Here is a 17,285-nt window from a genome sequence, read left to right on the forward strand (position 1 = left end):
CTCACACACATGTGCACACCCCTCATGCACGAGCACACTCTCCCCTTTTCCTCTAGGCTACCTGCAGCGATGTTCATCTGTGGCATACAGTGGCTCAACAGGACCTGAGAGACGTCTAGCTGTCAGGCTTCCAGCACGCTCTATTGTGCCGCAGCGTTCCTGACAGCCCATGATTTAAAGAGCTCATTTTAATAATTAAAGGTAGGAACGAACTGTTCTGCTGCTAGCAGGGAAGATGCGTCTAATACGGCGGCATTGCTGATGAGAAAAATGCTGCAATGGCACGCACACAAGGAAATGGCGCACCAACAAACCAACAAACCAACAAACAAATAAACAAACAAACAAACATAAATAAACAAACAAACAAACAGAACTCCGGAGCATCCGAGTTCCTTCATCGCCGTGATTTGTCACATTAGTGAGAGAAGTTAGCACCACAGTCTGAATAGTTTAGTCACAGTGAATAATTTAGGGCACAACGCAAGAGTCTGCACCCCTTCTGCAAAGCCCTCTTTTTGCAAATTTGCAATGACATTGTCAGCAGCCCTCAGTCTTGATGCTTTGCCGTCGGCGTGTGTTTACGTGTGCCACGATCTGCATGTCCAAAAGAACTGAAAAGAAGATGTTGGTATATTAAGACTGACTTAAACCCCCCCCCCCCCCCCCCCCCCCCAACCTACCGCAAATACATTAGCAAGTGGCATAACACTGACTTTTTCTGTTTATTTCTCTGGATAATGTGGAAAGGGCATGTCATTTGCAAGACATCTCCTGCATGTTATTGTGCAGGAAGACGTGGAGATTTTAGTTGAATGAGTCATCAAATATGTTCAAAGAAGTTTGGGAGACTGTTGAAAATGTCCCAGTGACATTTCACACCTTTTCAACTTGCGCCCCGACAATCAATTTCCAGACCTTACCGTGTCTGTGGCGCTGGTCATCCGACAGATCCAGGTCCAGCATGAGATCGTCCTCATCAAGCTCAGATGAACCCAGGTTGTTCAGGACATCCTGGGGTGAGAGACAGAGCCAAAGAAAGAGTGAAGAAGCGGAGAGAGAAGGGTGGGGGGTGAGAGAAAAACAAAGATTAGGGAACAGACTTGAGACAGAGCTGTTAAGCTGGACAAGACACCTCAGATGCAATCATCTGCTATGGTCTGCATTCCTGTGTTAAAAAATACTTTCATGAATGACTATAAAACTAGCATTAAGTATAATTTAACTATTTGAATTATGTTTGTCCAAACTATATCAGATCCACTTCTGAAGCATGAATGTACCATTTTTGCACCATCAGTCTTAAACCATTGCTGGTGCCCATGGTTAATACATTAAATCTGACTCAAAATAATATGAAGTCATTCTGGTGTAGTTAGTTATTTATGATAAGCAATGAGAATTGACAGACACTGCAGAGAATTAAATGCCTCTTGTTCAGAGCCTATCATAGCCTCTCTGAGGTCGCAGTATATCTTCCGTAGAGCCATACTGCCATCCTGTGGTGGATTTACTCACTGCTTCCTCAGACAAACCACCCTGGCACAAAATATATTCGCGACAGCCTGATATTAGCCCACACAATCAATTCAGGAGTCAATTTTTTTTTACTTTTAATAGAGATTGAGTAGATCAATATTATCTGGAGATACAATGCAATGATGATGTATAGATTGTTCATGCCACGAGAAACCATACAGAATGAATATCTCACATCAAACATTAAATACGCTCCCACAAACAGATTTTGAATTAACTGATATTAATGGGAAGTCTACTTCAGGAGGACAATAAGATGCTATATCTGGGCAGCTTCTTATGCACTTAGCGATAAAACGCTGCTAAATCAAATCCCTCTCAAATCCTTTTCAGAAAGCGCCGCACGTCCTGCTGCCTCTACCTGTCTCTACCAACACAGCAGTGGAGGGATCAATTATTCAGCCGGGGAGAGATCGGAGGCCTGTGGCGGAATGAAGGGAGGTTTCTCAGGGGTCGTCTCATAGCCTCGTATTATTGTGGTTGAGGGTGTGAAAGAGACAGGTGAGAGTGACTCCTTCACTCGCTCGCTCGCTCTCACACACACACACACACACACACACAAACACACAAACACACAGACCACCTGTATCGATTTTGTCATCTGCTAATGTCAAGTTTTCAGATAACATTTGTGCAAGCATGGGCCAAATGCCAATATGCCAAATGCATCAAGTCCAGACAGGTCCAAAAGTCCTCGTTTTTATTAGCGTTAAGTTTGGGGCTATTGGTTTGTCATATCTGTGCTGAGGAATCGACTCTTGCTGCCAATCTTATCAATGTGTGAAAAACAGAGGTTGAACCATGATGCTCTTTTTTTCACCACCAAATGTCAGCAAACAAGTAAGTTATAAACTTTGTGTTTGTTTTCAAATGTGAGAGGCCACTTTAACAGCCCCTGCAAAGTGCCCCATAAGTGGGCAGCTGTGATTTATGTTTCCTGTCCCTACTCGTGGCGGAGCGGTCACCCTGTGGAATGGATCCTCCTGAGCCAGTACACACTTCCTTCCTGAGCTGAGTAAGAGGAACACAGTCACACATCCACCTGAGCTTTCCTGCAGGTTTCAGAGGAAGTGGATGTAGAAGAGCAATATAGGAAGAGAACCTGATCTCGCTCTCCAACTCCCCAGCACTGTGCTTGTCTGCAAATTGTTATTGTGCTTCAGATATTGTGAGTGAGAGAGAGAGAGAGAGAGAGAGAGAGAGAGAGAGAGAGAGAGAGAGAGAGAGAGAGAGAGAGAGAGAGAGAGAGATCACAAGTGCTTGAAATGATGGTCTCTCTATTGAGTGATAGCCATAGCACAACAAAGTTTTTGTTGACCAGGTCAGCTGTTTAAGTCAGTATCACAATCATTGTTTAAATCAGCTTAAACACGATGAGTGCATAATAATATCCAGTTTGCTTGTTTGTTTTTTTAACAAAAAAAACACTAATCTTTCAATGCTAATTTTCATCACAATTTCAAGGCTTCCAATGAGAGGGTTTTTTAAGGGGAATAAACGACTGCAGAGAGTTCCAACCACAATGAGAGAAGCCTGTCTGTTTTCAAAGGCAAGAAATGATCCAAAAACAACAACTTAGCTGACAGAAAACAAGCCATCTGATTTTCCAAAGCTTTCTCTGATATGAGATTAGCGCTGGCATGGTGATTAATGGCGCTGTAATGTGCCAATAAGTATGCCATGTGTACGAGCCAGAAGATTAGAAACATCAGGCTGGATCCTTGGGCCGCCAATACCCATATTTTGTCAATGTAAACTAAAAACTCCCCATGGACTGCAATACAATATGTTGATGCCATAGCAAATGTCGTGGGTCATTTGAAATAATGGTGAGATATTACTAATTCAGAGAGGGCAAAGCCATCTCGGCTGCACCTAGTTGTGCAAAACAGCCAAGCTTCATTAAGTGTTCAATAGTCACACTGGGAGTACACGGATGGACAATCAGGTCCAACCTGATTACCGACAACCTGTTTATCTTTCAGAGAGTAAACTGAGGCAGTCTGAGTGCGTGAGTGAGAGAGTGAGTGATTGAGTGACTGAGTCTTATTATTTCATAAACACTAAACGTTCAGGTTGCAGCGGGCCAGCTACAGTACTTTTATGTTGACACTGAAGGGACATAGAAGAGGTCACTGAATATTCAGGTGATGAAGGGGCTTGTCAAGGTTGCAGGTGAAAGGCTTTTTCATAGCTCACATAGACCAATGATTCTGCTTAACTACTACAAATGCCAATACCAGCACTTACAAGATGTAAGGTACAGTAGTATACGTGCACCAATAAGTGGCTGTGAGATGAAGGATGGTTCTCAAAGTGAGAAATTGACGGACTCTTGTTAATCCTACTAATGTCCTGGAGATGATTATTATCAGATGACACTTTAATTCATCACAGTATTCAGAGGTAAAATATGAAAGTATGCATTATCATAGCAGAGAGAGAGCATGACCAGCCTTGGTCTCCTGGAATGAGGATCAGATATGTACTAACACAATAATCCTGCCATGAGAAAATCTGAAATACTGGTAACATGATATGTACCATGACATAGACAATAGCTTAGAGGGCTATGGAGGATAAAACAGGGCATTCACATGGCTGTGACCTCACCTCGGTCCATGCCATAGCTTCATCACACCACTGCCCCACCAGCCGCAACTGTTTATGACCGATCAGCACTGGTGCACTCAGCACTCTCTAGACACTTTTCCACTGCAGGAACGCAAGGCACTTACCAGGTAGCGCAAATGTTTTCAGTTATGCCCCCCCTAATCAGTACTTTCAGCCTGTCTGTTTCCATCAGGCTGCAAGAACTACAGACCTACCAGTGACAGCCCAATATTTTGCCCTCTGAATGCATCAGAACATCAGTTCAGCAGAAGACAAAGTAATGATATATTTGTCCTGCCGCAGCACCTACAATAAACCGTTAACTGGGATTTCAAGGTAACATTAGGATTAATATTAGGTAAATTTTGCTACTGCTAAGTTGTTAAAACTCAATTAAATGGCTTCATGGCAACTGTAATCACCAGCATTATTTATGCCAGCACTATTTTGAAGCTTATGTTTCAGCTGACATGTTGCTTATATTCATCCAGTGATCCAGTGACAACAGATAGACTGAGGAAGTAATTTGTCCCCAGGGCCATTGAACTGTTCAATGCTTCACTTAAGGGAAGAGGAGAGATAGACTTCTCTGCATAGTCTGTCTGCCTCCTCACCCCCTCCATGTTTGGATACTGTCTGTCCACTAGCCACTTTTTACCACTGTCTTTCTGCCTCACTGTTTGCGTGCTATATTAGCACATTAGCACATATGCATTACCCCTCCCCCCATGCCACAGCCGAACTGTGGCCACACTTATACCTTTTCTTAATATAGTTATATATATAGATTTATAGATATATATTGTCTTCATTCTTGCACTGTTGCACTGTTGGACTCATTTGCACCATCATCATGAGCACCTTACCTTACCTTACTATGCACAGAGAATCACAGGCTCAGTCCCTGCCTCAGTCATTGCAAGCGCCTCTTGATTGATTAATCACCACTATGTGGATACTGTTTTTAGAATTGATTTAGATTAAGTGTTAGTATAATTTGTATTTTAGTATATTTAGTATATTCTTTATCTTCTACTGTCCTTATTGCTTAGTTGTGTTTTTATATTATATACTTTTAATTACTTTGGCTGCTGTTAGTGAATGTGTGTGTGATGTCTGTATGCTACTGAGACCTTGAATTTTCCCTGGGGATCAATAAAGTATCTATCTATCTATCTATCTAACTATCTATCTATCTATCTATCTATCTTAACAAGCTAATTATATCATTTCTTTTGCTGTATTCATCACATGATCTCTGGTAAATTTCACTGGTTTTAAAAAGTGGCATTTCAGTCGCTTTTAACCAATAAGCCTCAAGCATCATAGTACGTGCCCCCTAGCAGTTTCAGGGATCAGTTAGCAGTTTCACACAGAAGTCCCCAAACCCGGGGAAGGTACTGATTCCACTCCAGAAATGGATGGATGCAGTTCCTGTAGGAGGAAACTGCACAAAAGGGCTGCCACTCCAGAATAGCCTGCGAGCAGTGGAAACACAGGAGCTACATACTGGATGAATCACCTGCCTCCTGTACCCAAACCTTGGCCTGTTTGCCACACTCAGTCTCTCTCTCTCTCTTTCTGTCACACTCACACACACACATACCAAAGGCATTTGTCAGTGATTCTTTAACCACCCCCTGACTGACTGGCCAGGAACTGAGTCATGTTCAGTAAACGGACTTAAAGCCAGATGTAAGCTGGACAAAGTCTTCCGATGGGTGTCACGGGGCCCAGAGCTCTCTGCTCCTCTCTTCCGTGTCTTTCCCCAGGGCAGCTGATATAATACAGAGCATCTCTGACTGAGCCCCAAATTAGTCGACCGTCCTGCCTTCAATCCCCACTGTAGGACTTTGTGGAGGCAAGGCTGTGAAGCTTACAGCAATACTATGAAACAGTAGAGTTCCGAGTTCCAAGCACTCAGAAAAACTCATTTCAATTTTTAATTTTCTGACGGATAATGCATTATTTATTGGAATCTCTAAGTAACCGGCTACCATGTAACCTGTCAGCTCATGAGTTCCTTTCCCATTCTCCGTGGTCTGCTGGGTGTCGTGTTCGTTTCCCTTCGTTGTGGGGATGTGCACGGCCTGAGAGACAGATCTTCAAGGGATTGGTTTCTGTCTGGTAAGAGGATGGCGCTAAAGCTCATTGGGCTAAAAGCAAAGCTGGGTCGGGCAGAAGCAGAGTGCGGCCGTGGCCTCACATCTGCTGTGCACATCGGGGCCAAGCGCTTTGCTGCATGTAGGCCACACAGCATGGGCCAGAATGCCCAAAGTCCTGTGCTGTGTGGTGGTGCCCGCCTGCCTGCCTGCCTGCCTGTCCGCTTCGCCCCCACCCACCTGCCTGCCTGCCTGCCTGCCTGCCTGCCTGCCCGCCTGCCCGCCTCGCCCCCATCCACCTGCTTGGCCTTGGAATCAGGGTCCCCGCTGATCCCGGGGAAAAAGGAAAAGTCTTATTGCATTCGCTCCAGGAAAAAGCTGCCCTCCGCAGAGCCGACCAAGAACTTGTCTTTTTTCTTGGCTTCTCTGATGAATCTCCCATTCACCTGCTGATATGATCATGATGTTTACACAAACACACACACACACACACACACATACACACACACACTATATCTCCGTAGTCATCTGCAATAACAGTGTGTGCTTTCAAACTGAGAGATCTGAGCCTGTGCTTCTCCAGGAGGATGACAGCTTGGGGTGTTTCAATCCCCCCTTCCTTCCTCTCTCTCTCCTCCCTCTATCCCTCTCTCATTGTAATTTGAGCTGAGAGGCACTGCTCTTTCTTACTCTACCTGCTCCCGCCAACATCTGTGCCTTCTCCGTTGCCCACGCGCCACAGCTGTCTCTCTCAGCAGGGGGGACCCTGAGCGCTTTGGCAACGTGCTGTGGCAGACTTTTTAGGGAGAAAACAACCAACTTCCTCAGGAGGGGGGGGGGGGGAGGCGGGGCTGGGTTACAGATCAAACGGAAAAGGTGTGCCAGTTGAGCACATCTTTTCAGGAAGAACATACGCTTAACTCAAATTATGCGTTAGCTTTCCACTCGAGTTCTGCAGCTGTTTCTAAATCACTCGCAGCGGCACCTGATGAGAGTGCACTCTATAAAGTATGCAAAACATACCCTTGAGTGGAGTGGCATTGCATTCCCACAGAGATTACCATTCCCACCATTGCATTACCAGAACACACCGTACGGAACTGCCGAGTACCCTTGTTTACATTGTGTTGACTTATTTTTCAAAAAGTAATCAATGTTCAGTTAATTGCAAAGTCCTACCAAGGCAGCAAGTACCAAAATTGCTTTTAATTCCCGTTGGCATGGCCATGAATCTAGAATCGCGTTCACAATGTCACTGGCTGGGGAAGAGACAGCAGTGAGAGAGAGCACCATTTGCACGCTTACAATGAGGAGACACTCAAAAACACTCCAGTGTCCTCCGCAACTCCAAGCCAATCATGAGGCGGCAACGAGTGGGTCGCCAGGGAATAATCACAATAACATCAGCTCGGATGAGGTTTCTTTCCCTAATGAAAAGATTACAGGGATATGTCCTCGCCGCATAAATAAGTGGCTACATGAGGGTGAGGGGAGAGGGAGAATGATGGCTACAGCCTACTGACTAGCCAACTCCTCTGCCGGAGCTCATTACTCTGATCTGCACTCCTGTCTGTCTGTCTGTCTGTCTGTCTGTCTGATCTGCACTACTGTCTGTCTGTCTGTATGTCTGTCTGTTTGTTCTGCTCTGCTCTGCTCTGCTCTGCTCTGCTCTGCTCTGCTCTGCAATACTGTCTGTCTGTCTGCACTACTGTCTGTCTGTCTGTCTGTTCTGCTCTGCTCTTCAATACTGTCTGTCTGTCTGTCTGTCTGTCTGTCTGTCTGTCTGTCTGTCTGTCTGTCTGTCTGTCTGTCTGTCTGTCTGTGCTGCTCTGCAGTACTGTCTGTCTGTCTGACTTTCTGACTGTCTGCCTTCACTGCTCTGCACTCCTGCCTGTCTGTCTGTCTGCGAGCCTCAACATACTCATTCGCTCTGCATGAGCGGATTTGTCTGTTTAATTTAGAGCTGTGATTTGTATCCCCTGTGCAAGAGAGGGCCTGTAATCTCCCAGGAGGACGCAGCGCGCGCTAAGCGAGTTAGTCTGCTCCGCGGGGCGGCCCTGACCAGTCAAGGCGCATCCAGTCGGCGACCACTGCTCCCATGCTGGGCTGTGCCTCCTGTGGGGAGGGGTCACTCACACTCGAGCACCCAAATTTCCAATGCAAGAGCTGCGTTTCAAATGCTGAGATTTCTTTTTGCCACGTCGATTAAAGCCTACTACAGCTCAGCATCTGAAAAAGTGTAGGGCCTAGCACTCAACAAGCACTCTTAGGCAGTCTCAATACACTACACAAAACCTTCAGATATGTTCAAGAGGGATTCTTCAGGATGCCAAAATTCTGCACAGGACTGTTTGCCCATTTACAGTCTTCACTGGCAAGGGCTCTACAGGGTCGTAAATGCTTCATCACAGTCGAAAACCGCTTTAATACTCATAAGCAGGCGAGACCTTTCAGAAGACCTTTCCAGAGGCACCAGAGGTTCTTTTTTAACTTTTAAATGAGGCTTCTTTCAGCAGCCTGCTTAACACCACCACCACTGCCATGGGAGGAGAGACAGAGAGACAGAGACAGAGAGACAGAGAGAGAGAGAGAGAGAGAGAGAGAGGGAGAGGGAGAGGGAGAGAGAGAAAAAGATAAGGGAGAGAAAGAGGAAGAGAGAGAGAGAGAGAGAGAGAGAGAGAGAGAGAGAGAGAGAGAGAGAGAGGGAGAGGGAGAGAGAGAAAAAGATAAGGGAGAGAAAGAGGAAGAGAGAGAAAATGAAAAGGGAGAGAAAGAGGGAGAGAGAGAAAAAGATAAGGGAGAGAGAGAGACAGACAGAGAGAGGGGCCTTACCAGACTGCCCAGCTTGGAGGAAGAGGAGTTGGTGCGCTGTTTCTGCAGGCCGAAGCTCTCCAGGCCACAGCTGTGCGGCTCTTTGAGGCTGAGGTGCAACCGGCGGCCGCAGATCCCGCCACCGCCAGACTCACCAGCGCCCTCTGAGGCTGAGCGCAGGCGCCGCTCGAGACGCATGACCTCATGGTAGGGGCTCACGCTGCTGCACATGGACACTGCAAAGGGTGAGGAAGAGGAGAAGGTGAGGAGGGAGAGGGGGAGGGAGAGATGAGTTTAGATGGCATAATTTTAAAGGGGACATAAGAGGCACAGCTCTCAAAACAGAGCAGACTACATACTGGCACTGAACACACACACACGCGTGCACACATGCACACACATGCATGCACACACACACACGCACGCAACTTGTCCACACACATAATCACCAAAAAAACACAATATGTCACAAACACAAACAGGATAAGTACACACTGCACACAGTCAGAATGATGTCTTCTTGGCAAACCACAAAAGAAGTTCTTTCATACCACACAAGCATCTAAATGGAACACTGAAATTTATACAATCATAATCCACTTCATAACTCACAAAGAAATGCTAAATTGCCTTTGTTTATGATGAATAGTTTTTTTAAAAGGCACAAGGCATTTGATGGAAGACAGTTGCAGACCCATTTTGCTGCCAAGCCAAACACTTCAGGTACAATAACAGATGAAATATGGTCCTTGTTAAACTATAGCAATGTAGAGAGATGGCCCATACAATATGATTTGATCATAGAAAAGCCCTTTGAGGTGTCACTTCTGAGAACATAACGGTTATGTATTGCCCCAAAGTAAAGGATAATGCAACCAGGGATGATACAGGTAGCCAGTCACTGTCACAGAAAAAGGCCCTGGAGGGTGATCACTACAAGTGGAGGGCTACTGCCTTAAAAGTTTATTTTGAGATAATGACTGTCTGGCTATACACTCCAGCTTCTTAGGTGGCCCACTCATATGACACAAGATTAATGTTAGCGTACTACCTTCTGACAAAGTCCATTAAAACTGCACCACAAGCAATGCAACAAACATTGGTAGCTTGTGACAGGGGTTTGATTTACGGTTCAGTTATCTGAAAAAAGATTTTTTTAGAAGCGTCTGCACTCAGGGGTAACAAAGCTCTCTGAACGCCTCACCATGAACTGACCAATCAGAATAGACTATTCCGTGGAGCTCAATGATAACAGCTGTTCAGAATATTTGATCTACCCAATGACACAGCTGATATTTGTTAATGACAAGCCGGATGTATTGCATAGAACACACACAACCAGGTTTAAAATCATAAGAGAGTGTGTGTCAGTCCTGTCTGAAAGGTAAATTACAGTCATGCCTGGGACTGTAAATACTGCCACCTGCAATCTAGGGGGAAATCCACAAGGAAAACAAAACCAATGTGGTACAAAAACCATCAAACCAACAAAATGCTGTTTCACCAGAACGCTAAATAAACAGACAGCAACAACACACCACACAAAGATAATAAATAACAAAAAATAAAAAAAACTGTGATGAGAAGAGACACTGCTATTCAAGCAGACAGAGAGTCTGGGTGAGGGTAGAGAAAGGCAAAAGACACACAGATAAGAGAAGTGGGAAGCCGACCAACAGGCAAGGGAAGCAAACGAGCCAAACAGTGTGAACTTTCACTTCCTCAGCACTGTTAAGTGTCTTTTATGACAATAGGGCTCAGGCAGTGCTGACACTCCCTGACAGAGGTGGGAGATAGTGTTAATGTTTCACTCTGGCACTTGCCACATCTCTCACTCTGAATTATTGATGCATACAGAAAAGGTTTGCATGTATTCATGAAGAGGGCTACACACATCTGCCCTGGTTGCCTGTTAACATGTAAACTAGGGCATGCATATCACCACCTTACAACCTTTCGGTTGGTGATTGGTGCAGCACAGATATCTTTGACCAGTAAGGAAAAGCTAAACTGACTCCTGAAGGTCAACTTAAAGTCATATGTTGTACTCCCAGGTTCAAAGAGAAGTGATGCTCTAATCGACTGCATTAGAATGTTATACCGAAAGGTTTTACTCCAACAAGAAAAGTATACAATTAGGTAAGTTTCACCAAATAGATTAATGATAAATATCGACCAAAATAAGCACCAATTGGTCCCTCACTCCCATTAACTACAGAAATGCATTTATATCTAACCATGTGTACGAAAGTGTTATCACCCGGTCCAATGTGTACTGCACTTGGGCTGCATTTACACTGGCAGGCCTTGATGCACAGTTCGGATTTTCTGCCTATATCCTGTTTTTTGGATTGCCTGTTTACATCTACGTTTGAGAGTGGCCCATATCAGATATCTGTGTACATGGTTTACTAATTTGTATAACACTTGAGACAATCCACATGCGCACCAGAAGAATTTTTGTCACCGAAATGAGGGCACTGCGAATGCTTGAAATAAGCTTGCATTAGGGTATTTCAGTGGCTAGTTGTTTTGTTTCATTTCCAAAGTATCTTGAGAAGTCAGCAAAATAGACTATCAGTTTTATTTTAAGGTGAAAAAGAAAGTGAAGAGCCTACCGCCTTTATTGCAGCTTTTCCATCTGTGTTTTCATTTTAATTACACCATTTTGCCAGTCGTGCGTTCACGTGAAACTGAGAGCAACATTGTATATAATGTACAGTAACTGCGAAAACGTAAAAGATTGTGGCCATTTTCAACGTTTTGACTGCAGTCGCATTGGCACATGCGCTTTTTTCCTGTTTACACATCCATGCTATACATGTGAATTGTGCCACATGTGAGCAAAAAAATCAGAATTGGGTCATATTTAATTGACGGTGTACACGTAGCCTTGATCTGGAGTCACTGGAGAAACGGACCATGAGCAGGATGCAGGATCATGGACCCACTACACAGCACGCTCAATAAACAGGGGAGCGTGTTCAGTGGCAGACTTCTGTCACCGTCATGCTCACGGTCATGCTCAACAGACAGGTTGAGGAAGTCCTTTGTCCCCAGGGCTATCCAACTTTATAATACCACCCAAAAGGGGAGAGGGGAAATAGAGAAATGGAGCATGAGCCTGTCTCTCTCAGCCTCTACCATCATATGCCCCATTATATAGGGGCGGTGGTAGTGTAGTGGTTAAGGAGCTGGGCTAGCGTGCAGTAGCCTGAAAGTTGTCAGTTCAATTCCCAGCTTCCACCGTTGTGCCCTTGAGCAAGGCACTTAACCCCAAGTTGCTCCGGGGACAATGTGATCCCTTGTAATATAGCTGACATATGTAAGTCACTTTGGTCAAGAAGTGTCTGCTAAATGTAATGTAATGTAATGTAATGTAATGTAATGTAATATCACTTTGTCTGCGGTCCTCCTGACTGTTTTTACAGGCTATATAAGCCGTTCTACACAATCTGGACTGTGGTCATAACATCTACACCTTATAACTTATTCCTTGTTATATATTGTTATTAAAGTATATTCTTTGTCTTGTTTGTTAAGGAATAATTCATATTTAATAACAAGTAAAGTTATTGCACTATTCAATCCCTGCACTGTTCACTTTTGCACTTCCACCATTGCACACACTCCACCATAGCATCTTATCATGGTCAATGAATCACATGGTCAGTCCATACCAGACCCTTGTAATCACTTCACATGCTCTTTAATTTTTACATTTCTGAGTGATTTTTATGTATGTGAGATATCTATGTGTGTTTGTTGTGTTATGGTTGTATAAGCTACTGGATGCCTTCCCTTGGGATAAATAAAGTATCTATCTATCCATCTATCTATCTATCTATCTATCTATCTATCTATCTATCTATCTATCTATCTATCTATCTATCTTAATGCACACTTGATGCTCACTTCACTGTCTGAACTTTTTCTAAAGCTGATGATACACAATGCTGCTGGGAAATGTTTCTAGGGTGTTGTTGCTCCAACACATTCCCATTGATACCAGGCAAAACAAATTTTCTTTAACTTTCATCATCATCAGTAGGCACATTTTCATGATCATCCGATCAGAACACACGGAACCGATTTTGTGGTTGCCAAGCAACAATGCTCAAAAAGTTGCCCCCTGTAACATCACCTCAAAACAGCTGAGGAATGAGATTTGCTGACCACCATCCTCTTAATGCGGCCTTTACAAAGCCATTTAAAGACAGACACACCCAGCCTTGTGATCTGAGGAGTTACCTGTGTTGGGCTTCCTTAGGTGGCCCTGCCTGGTCTCAAGCCGGCTGGTTTTGCGGGACTCCTGCATCAGGAGTGAGTTCTTGGTCCGTCTCTCTCTGGGCTCAGGGTTGGAGCTGCTCTCCTCGCTCAGCTCCAGCGCCGGCTCGCTCTCACTGATCTCCGACAGGTCCGGCTGAGGCTCCGCCTGCGTCTGGGCCGGCTCCGGTTCCGCGTCGCTGTTGGCCACGGTGGCCGTGGCATCGGTGTCCTCGGCGGCATCGTCGGTATTGGCGGCGGCGACGGTGACGCTCTCGCACTGGGTCAGGGCGGTGGCGGTGGGGCTGGCGTTGATGGCATCTGGCAGTGATGGCTTCTCGGCAGCAGGTTCGGGGGGCGTGTAGAACACCTGTGAGGTAGGGGCAGCAGTGGGCAGGACGTCCTCGGCTGGCGGGTCCAAGGGTGCGGCGGGGCTCGGGGGTGGCAGGGCATCCACCTCCGAAACCGAGTCCTCTGTTACGTGGACGAACTCCGACGGGGTAATGGCTGTGGTGCGATCCTCAGAGAGCATGGGAGACTGCAGGGAGCTTTCCGCCACCAGCTCCCCTGGCCAGGAGCCTGGGGTCCCCAGGCCAGCGGTCACCTCTGGGGGCTTGCTCTGCGGCTCCGGGGCGTGGTTCTTGGAGAAACGGTGGTGGGCCGAGAAGGACTTCGGCAGCAGCTGCTTCTTGTGCTTGGAAGAGCGCCTGCTGCTCACATCGTCAAGGAAGCCTGAGTCGTCCCCCTCGTTCGCCCCCGAGCTGATGCAGTTGATGAACACGTTGCGGTTGTTGCTGGTCGAGGAGGCCTTGTCGAAGTCCTCAGTCTGTGAGCGTGTGATTTTCTTGTGCCGGTGCCCGCCGAACCCAAAGGAGTGGCGCATTTTGGTGTGGCCACCACAACCACCACCGCCGCCAGTACTGCCACCATCTTGGCCCAGGGCTTGTTCAGATGCCTGCAGGCAGCCGTCCAGCGAGAGCTGCGCCGGGTCGACCTTGCGTGACTCGCTGCTCCGCTTGCTGTGGAAGCTGATGGAGGGCGTGCGGAAGAGGCTGCGCCGCTTGCCCGTGCTGCTCGAGCTGGAGTTGGTGCTGGACGGGGACGACGTGTGGACGCCATTGCCCACGCCCCCGGAGGAGGGCGATGACGGGAGCGACTCCTGTCGCTTGTTGACGCTCCGCCGGAAGATGGGGAGCCGGGAGACTAGGGTGGAGCGGCGCTGCCCTGATTCACCCATCAAGGTTCTGCAGGAGTCAATCCGTCTGTCACACATAAACAACAACAACAACAAAAATGAGTCATAAAGCTTAAAAATCAACATCATATAGTCATACATATAACAACAAAAATGAGTCATAAAGCTTAAAAATCAACATCATATAGTCATACACCACACTATAACCAAAAACAGTGCTTTAGAGTTCACGGGATACAACAACAAAGATCTTACGCTAAGAATAGAACCGACAAGTATACAGAGAACATCGTTTCAAATGTCTAAGCTATGTCTTACACAGTAAGGATAGGAGTCTTTCAAAGACGCAAACAGCACATTCATACTGTGGTGCCTGGTTCTATGTTCTCCACCGGTCAGTTCTCTGTTTAAAAGGCAGCCTGTAATCTCAGTACAAGCAGTTAGCCTGCAGTGACCAGCTTTGTTTACACTGGTGTAGCCAGTAGAAACACTCCATGAGAGCTTGGATAAAACTTGAAAGCACAAGTGTTAATCCTTTCATCCTCATTCCATGTAGCCTATAGAAAACACTGAAACAGGCTATTGTTGATACGCAAGTACACATTACTGATACTAGCACTGTGTATAAAGATCAGGCCATAACACAACAGAAATCCAATACATAATCATGGATTAATTGTACTGCACAGTTACACAGAAGCAGAATAGATTGGTCCAGAGATTTTAGCCCTTTAAGATCTTTGGCACTTAGGCCTATTTCCATGCCCACACAGAACCTACTTAAGTAAACACTGATCATCAGCGATCACCAGGTAGGCCTTAAAAAGATTACGTTTGGGGTATAGAGACGTGCTATTAGGACAAATCCATGATCAGCTACAAAGACTGCAGCTTTATTTCTCTGAAGAGCATTGCTGAAGTCTGACTGGAAATACATTTCCAAAATGTGAATGCTTTAGGCTATGTATCCTGCTTGTTGAAATTTTAACCTCAAGGCTGTTTATGAACAAACTGGATCTGTTTCCAGCAATGTAATGATTGATTGGTTACATTTTCAGTGGAATGAAAGTGATGCCAGGCTACAATGTGACAGACTACAAATGATTTATGATTCAGGGGACAACATCTCTGACCTGTGATCTTAAAGACAAACAAATGAAAAAGGAACACTAGACCACTGTTTAGATTCGTACATGACATTATGTACTCATGTAATGACATGTTCATCTTTTTATTTAAGCCTGAAAGACAGGTATGGGTGTTTCACTTTAGTATAACACACACACACACACACACACACCTTCATTTTGGGAAACTTTAAGACCCAGCCCTGCCCTTCACACTATTGGAATGTCCTGTGGGACAACGCCTCCCTAAATCAATGCAGGTTGCTGGCATTATGGCATGGTGATCACTAGGTCTGATGCGTAATAAATTATGAAAACATTGTACACAGCGCAACATGCACATTGTTTAACTGTTGTCATAGCCCTTACCATGAAATAAGCGACGTGTAACGTGCTAAATTAAAAACATGTTAGTAAATACAATTCACGTGCATCTCAACAGTTCTACAACTGGGAAACATGTCAATGCGCTTTGCTAATTATGATTAATCGTTCCGTGCGTATGGTTTATTCCTTATGAAAGACTACAACCACATTAACTGAAAGCGAGTAGTTGGTGGTTAGAGGTTAAATGACAGATAATTCAATATTGACTGCCACGGTGCAACGTTTAGAGCTGTCAACAGCCCTGTCAAGTAGTAGCATACCAAGCAAGCTAGCTGAAGCTAATGGTGCTGAAGTAGCGCTGTCAGAGGGAATTGAATCAGGGCGATAATTGATTAGCTCGCCTCAGTCTTATATTAATACATGCGTTGCTGACTACCATGTGAAACAAAAATACAGGCATCTTTTTAGATACAAACCCTAAAGGTCTGCCTAACGGCATTACAATCATAGCCACAACGAAGTGCTCTGAACAGCTCCGGTTAATATACCGTAGCCCATTGGTGTCAAGGCAGGGATGTCAGCTGAGAGGTTAGCCGGTTAGCAAGCTCGGGTATCCGAGCTAGCTACATGGCAAAACAGCAATCTGCCTGAGAAAAAAAACATCAGTGTTACCTTCAGCAGAATTCCAGTTCTTAATCAGGAGCTAAGCTGACAAGTACAAAGATATTCAGTCGTGCCTATGTATTAACACTGAACGTCCCATAAACCCATAAAGTGGTAGTAGACATATTTCATGCGAGACACTTCTGTATTCCAAGAATCCCAATTCAAGCCATTGCTCGGTCGTACAACACACCTCAAATGACGTGGAATCTCCTTCCTCTCTCCTCTTCCGTGTTACAGGCACACAGCACCCACCCTCTCTGTCGTCATCAGGTCTTCAGGTAGCAGGTGAAAGTGGAGAGTTAAAATGTTTTCGGGACCTCATAATTCAGGTTCAAGCGAAATCGGTCTGAGCTTACATGTTCATATGTATATCACTACCGTGTATTTACCGAACACATGAATCATCATAGGCCTAAAGGAAACTCACTGTGAATGTAATGCGTCATTAATTAAATTTAATTAAATAGCTGTAGGCCCATCATGCGCACATAAATTATTGTCTAAAAATATCTAAATAGCCTAACAGACAGCACTGTTCAGGACAGTTATTTTTCCACGTTGATAGTGTGTTTCTGTGTTGACTACAGAAACCAGATTTCTTCCTCTTTTTTTGTAATATGTTGGACTTGGTCCAAAGTG

The 17,285-nt window shown here is 45.3% G+C and overlaps 1 protein-coding gene across 4 annotated transcripts in view; it reads right to left on the bottom strand.

Annotated features, from left to right (window-relative positions):
- Positions 1–16,824, bottom strand: part of ccser1 (coiled-coil serine-rich protein 1) — a 76,446-nt gene extending 59,622 nt beyond the window's left edge. For all 4 annotated transcript variants that reach the window (XM_042101847.1, XM_042101850.1, XM_042101848.1 and 1 more), the window contains exons 1-4: positions 16,653–16,824; positions 13,317–14,593; positions 9,087–9,301; positions 924–1,014 (exon numbers count right to left, since the gene is read on the bottom strand). In XM_042101847.1, the coding sequence (XP_041957781.1) occupies positions 924–1,014; positions 9,087–9,301; positions 13,317–14,568 (1,558 nt within the window). In that variant the 5' untranslated portion in view covers positions 14,569–14,593; positions 16,653–16,824. The remainder of the gene's footprint in view (positions 1–923; positions 1,015–9,086; positions 9,302–13,316; positions 14,594–16,652) is intronic.
- Between the last annotated feature and the right edge of the window lie 461 nt (positions 16,825–17,285).

Source organism: Alosa sapidissima, chromosome 8, assembly GCF_018492685.1.
Source record: "Alosa sapidissima isolate fAloSap1 chromosome 8, fAloSap1.pri, whole genome shotgun sequence".
In the NCBI taxonomy this organism is placed as follows: Eukaryota; Metazoa; Chordata; class Actinopteri; order Clupeiformes; family Clupeidae; genus Alosa; species Alosa sapidissima.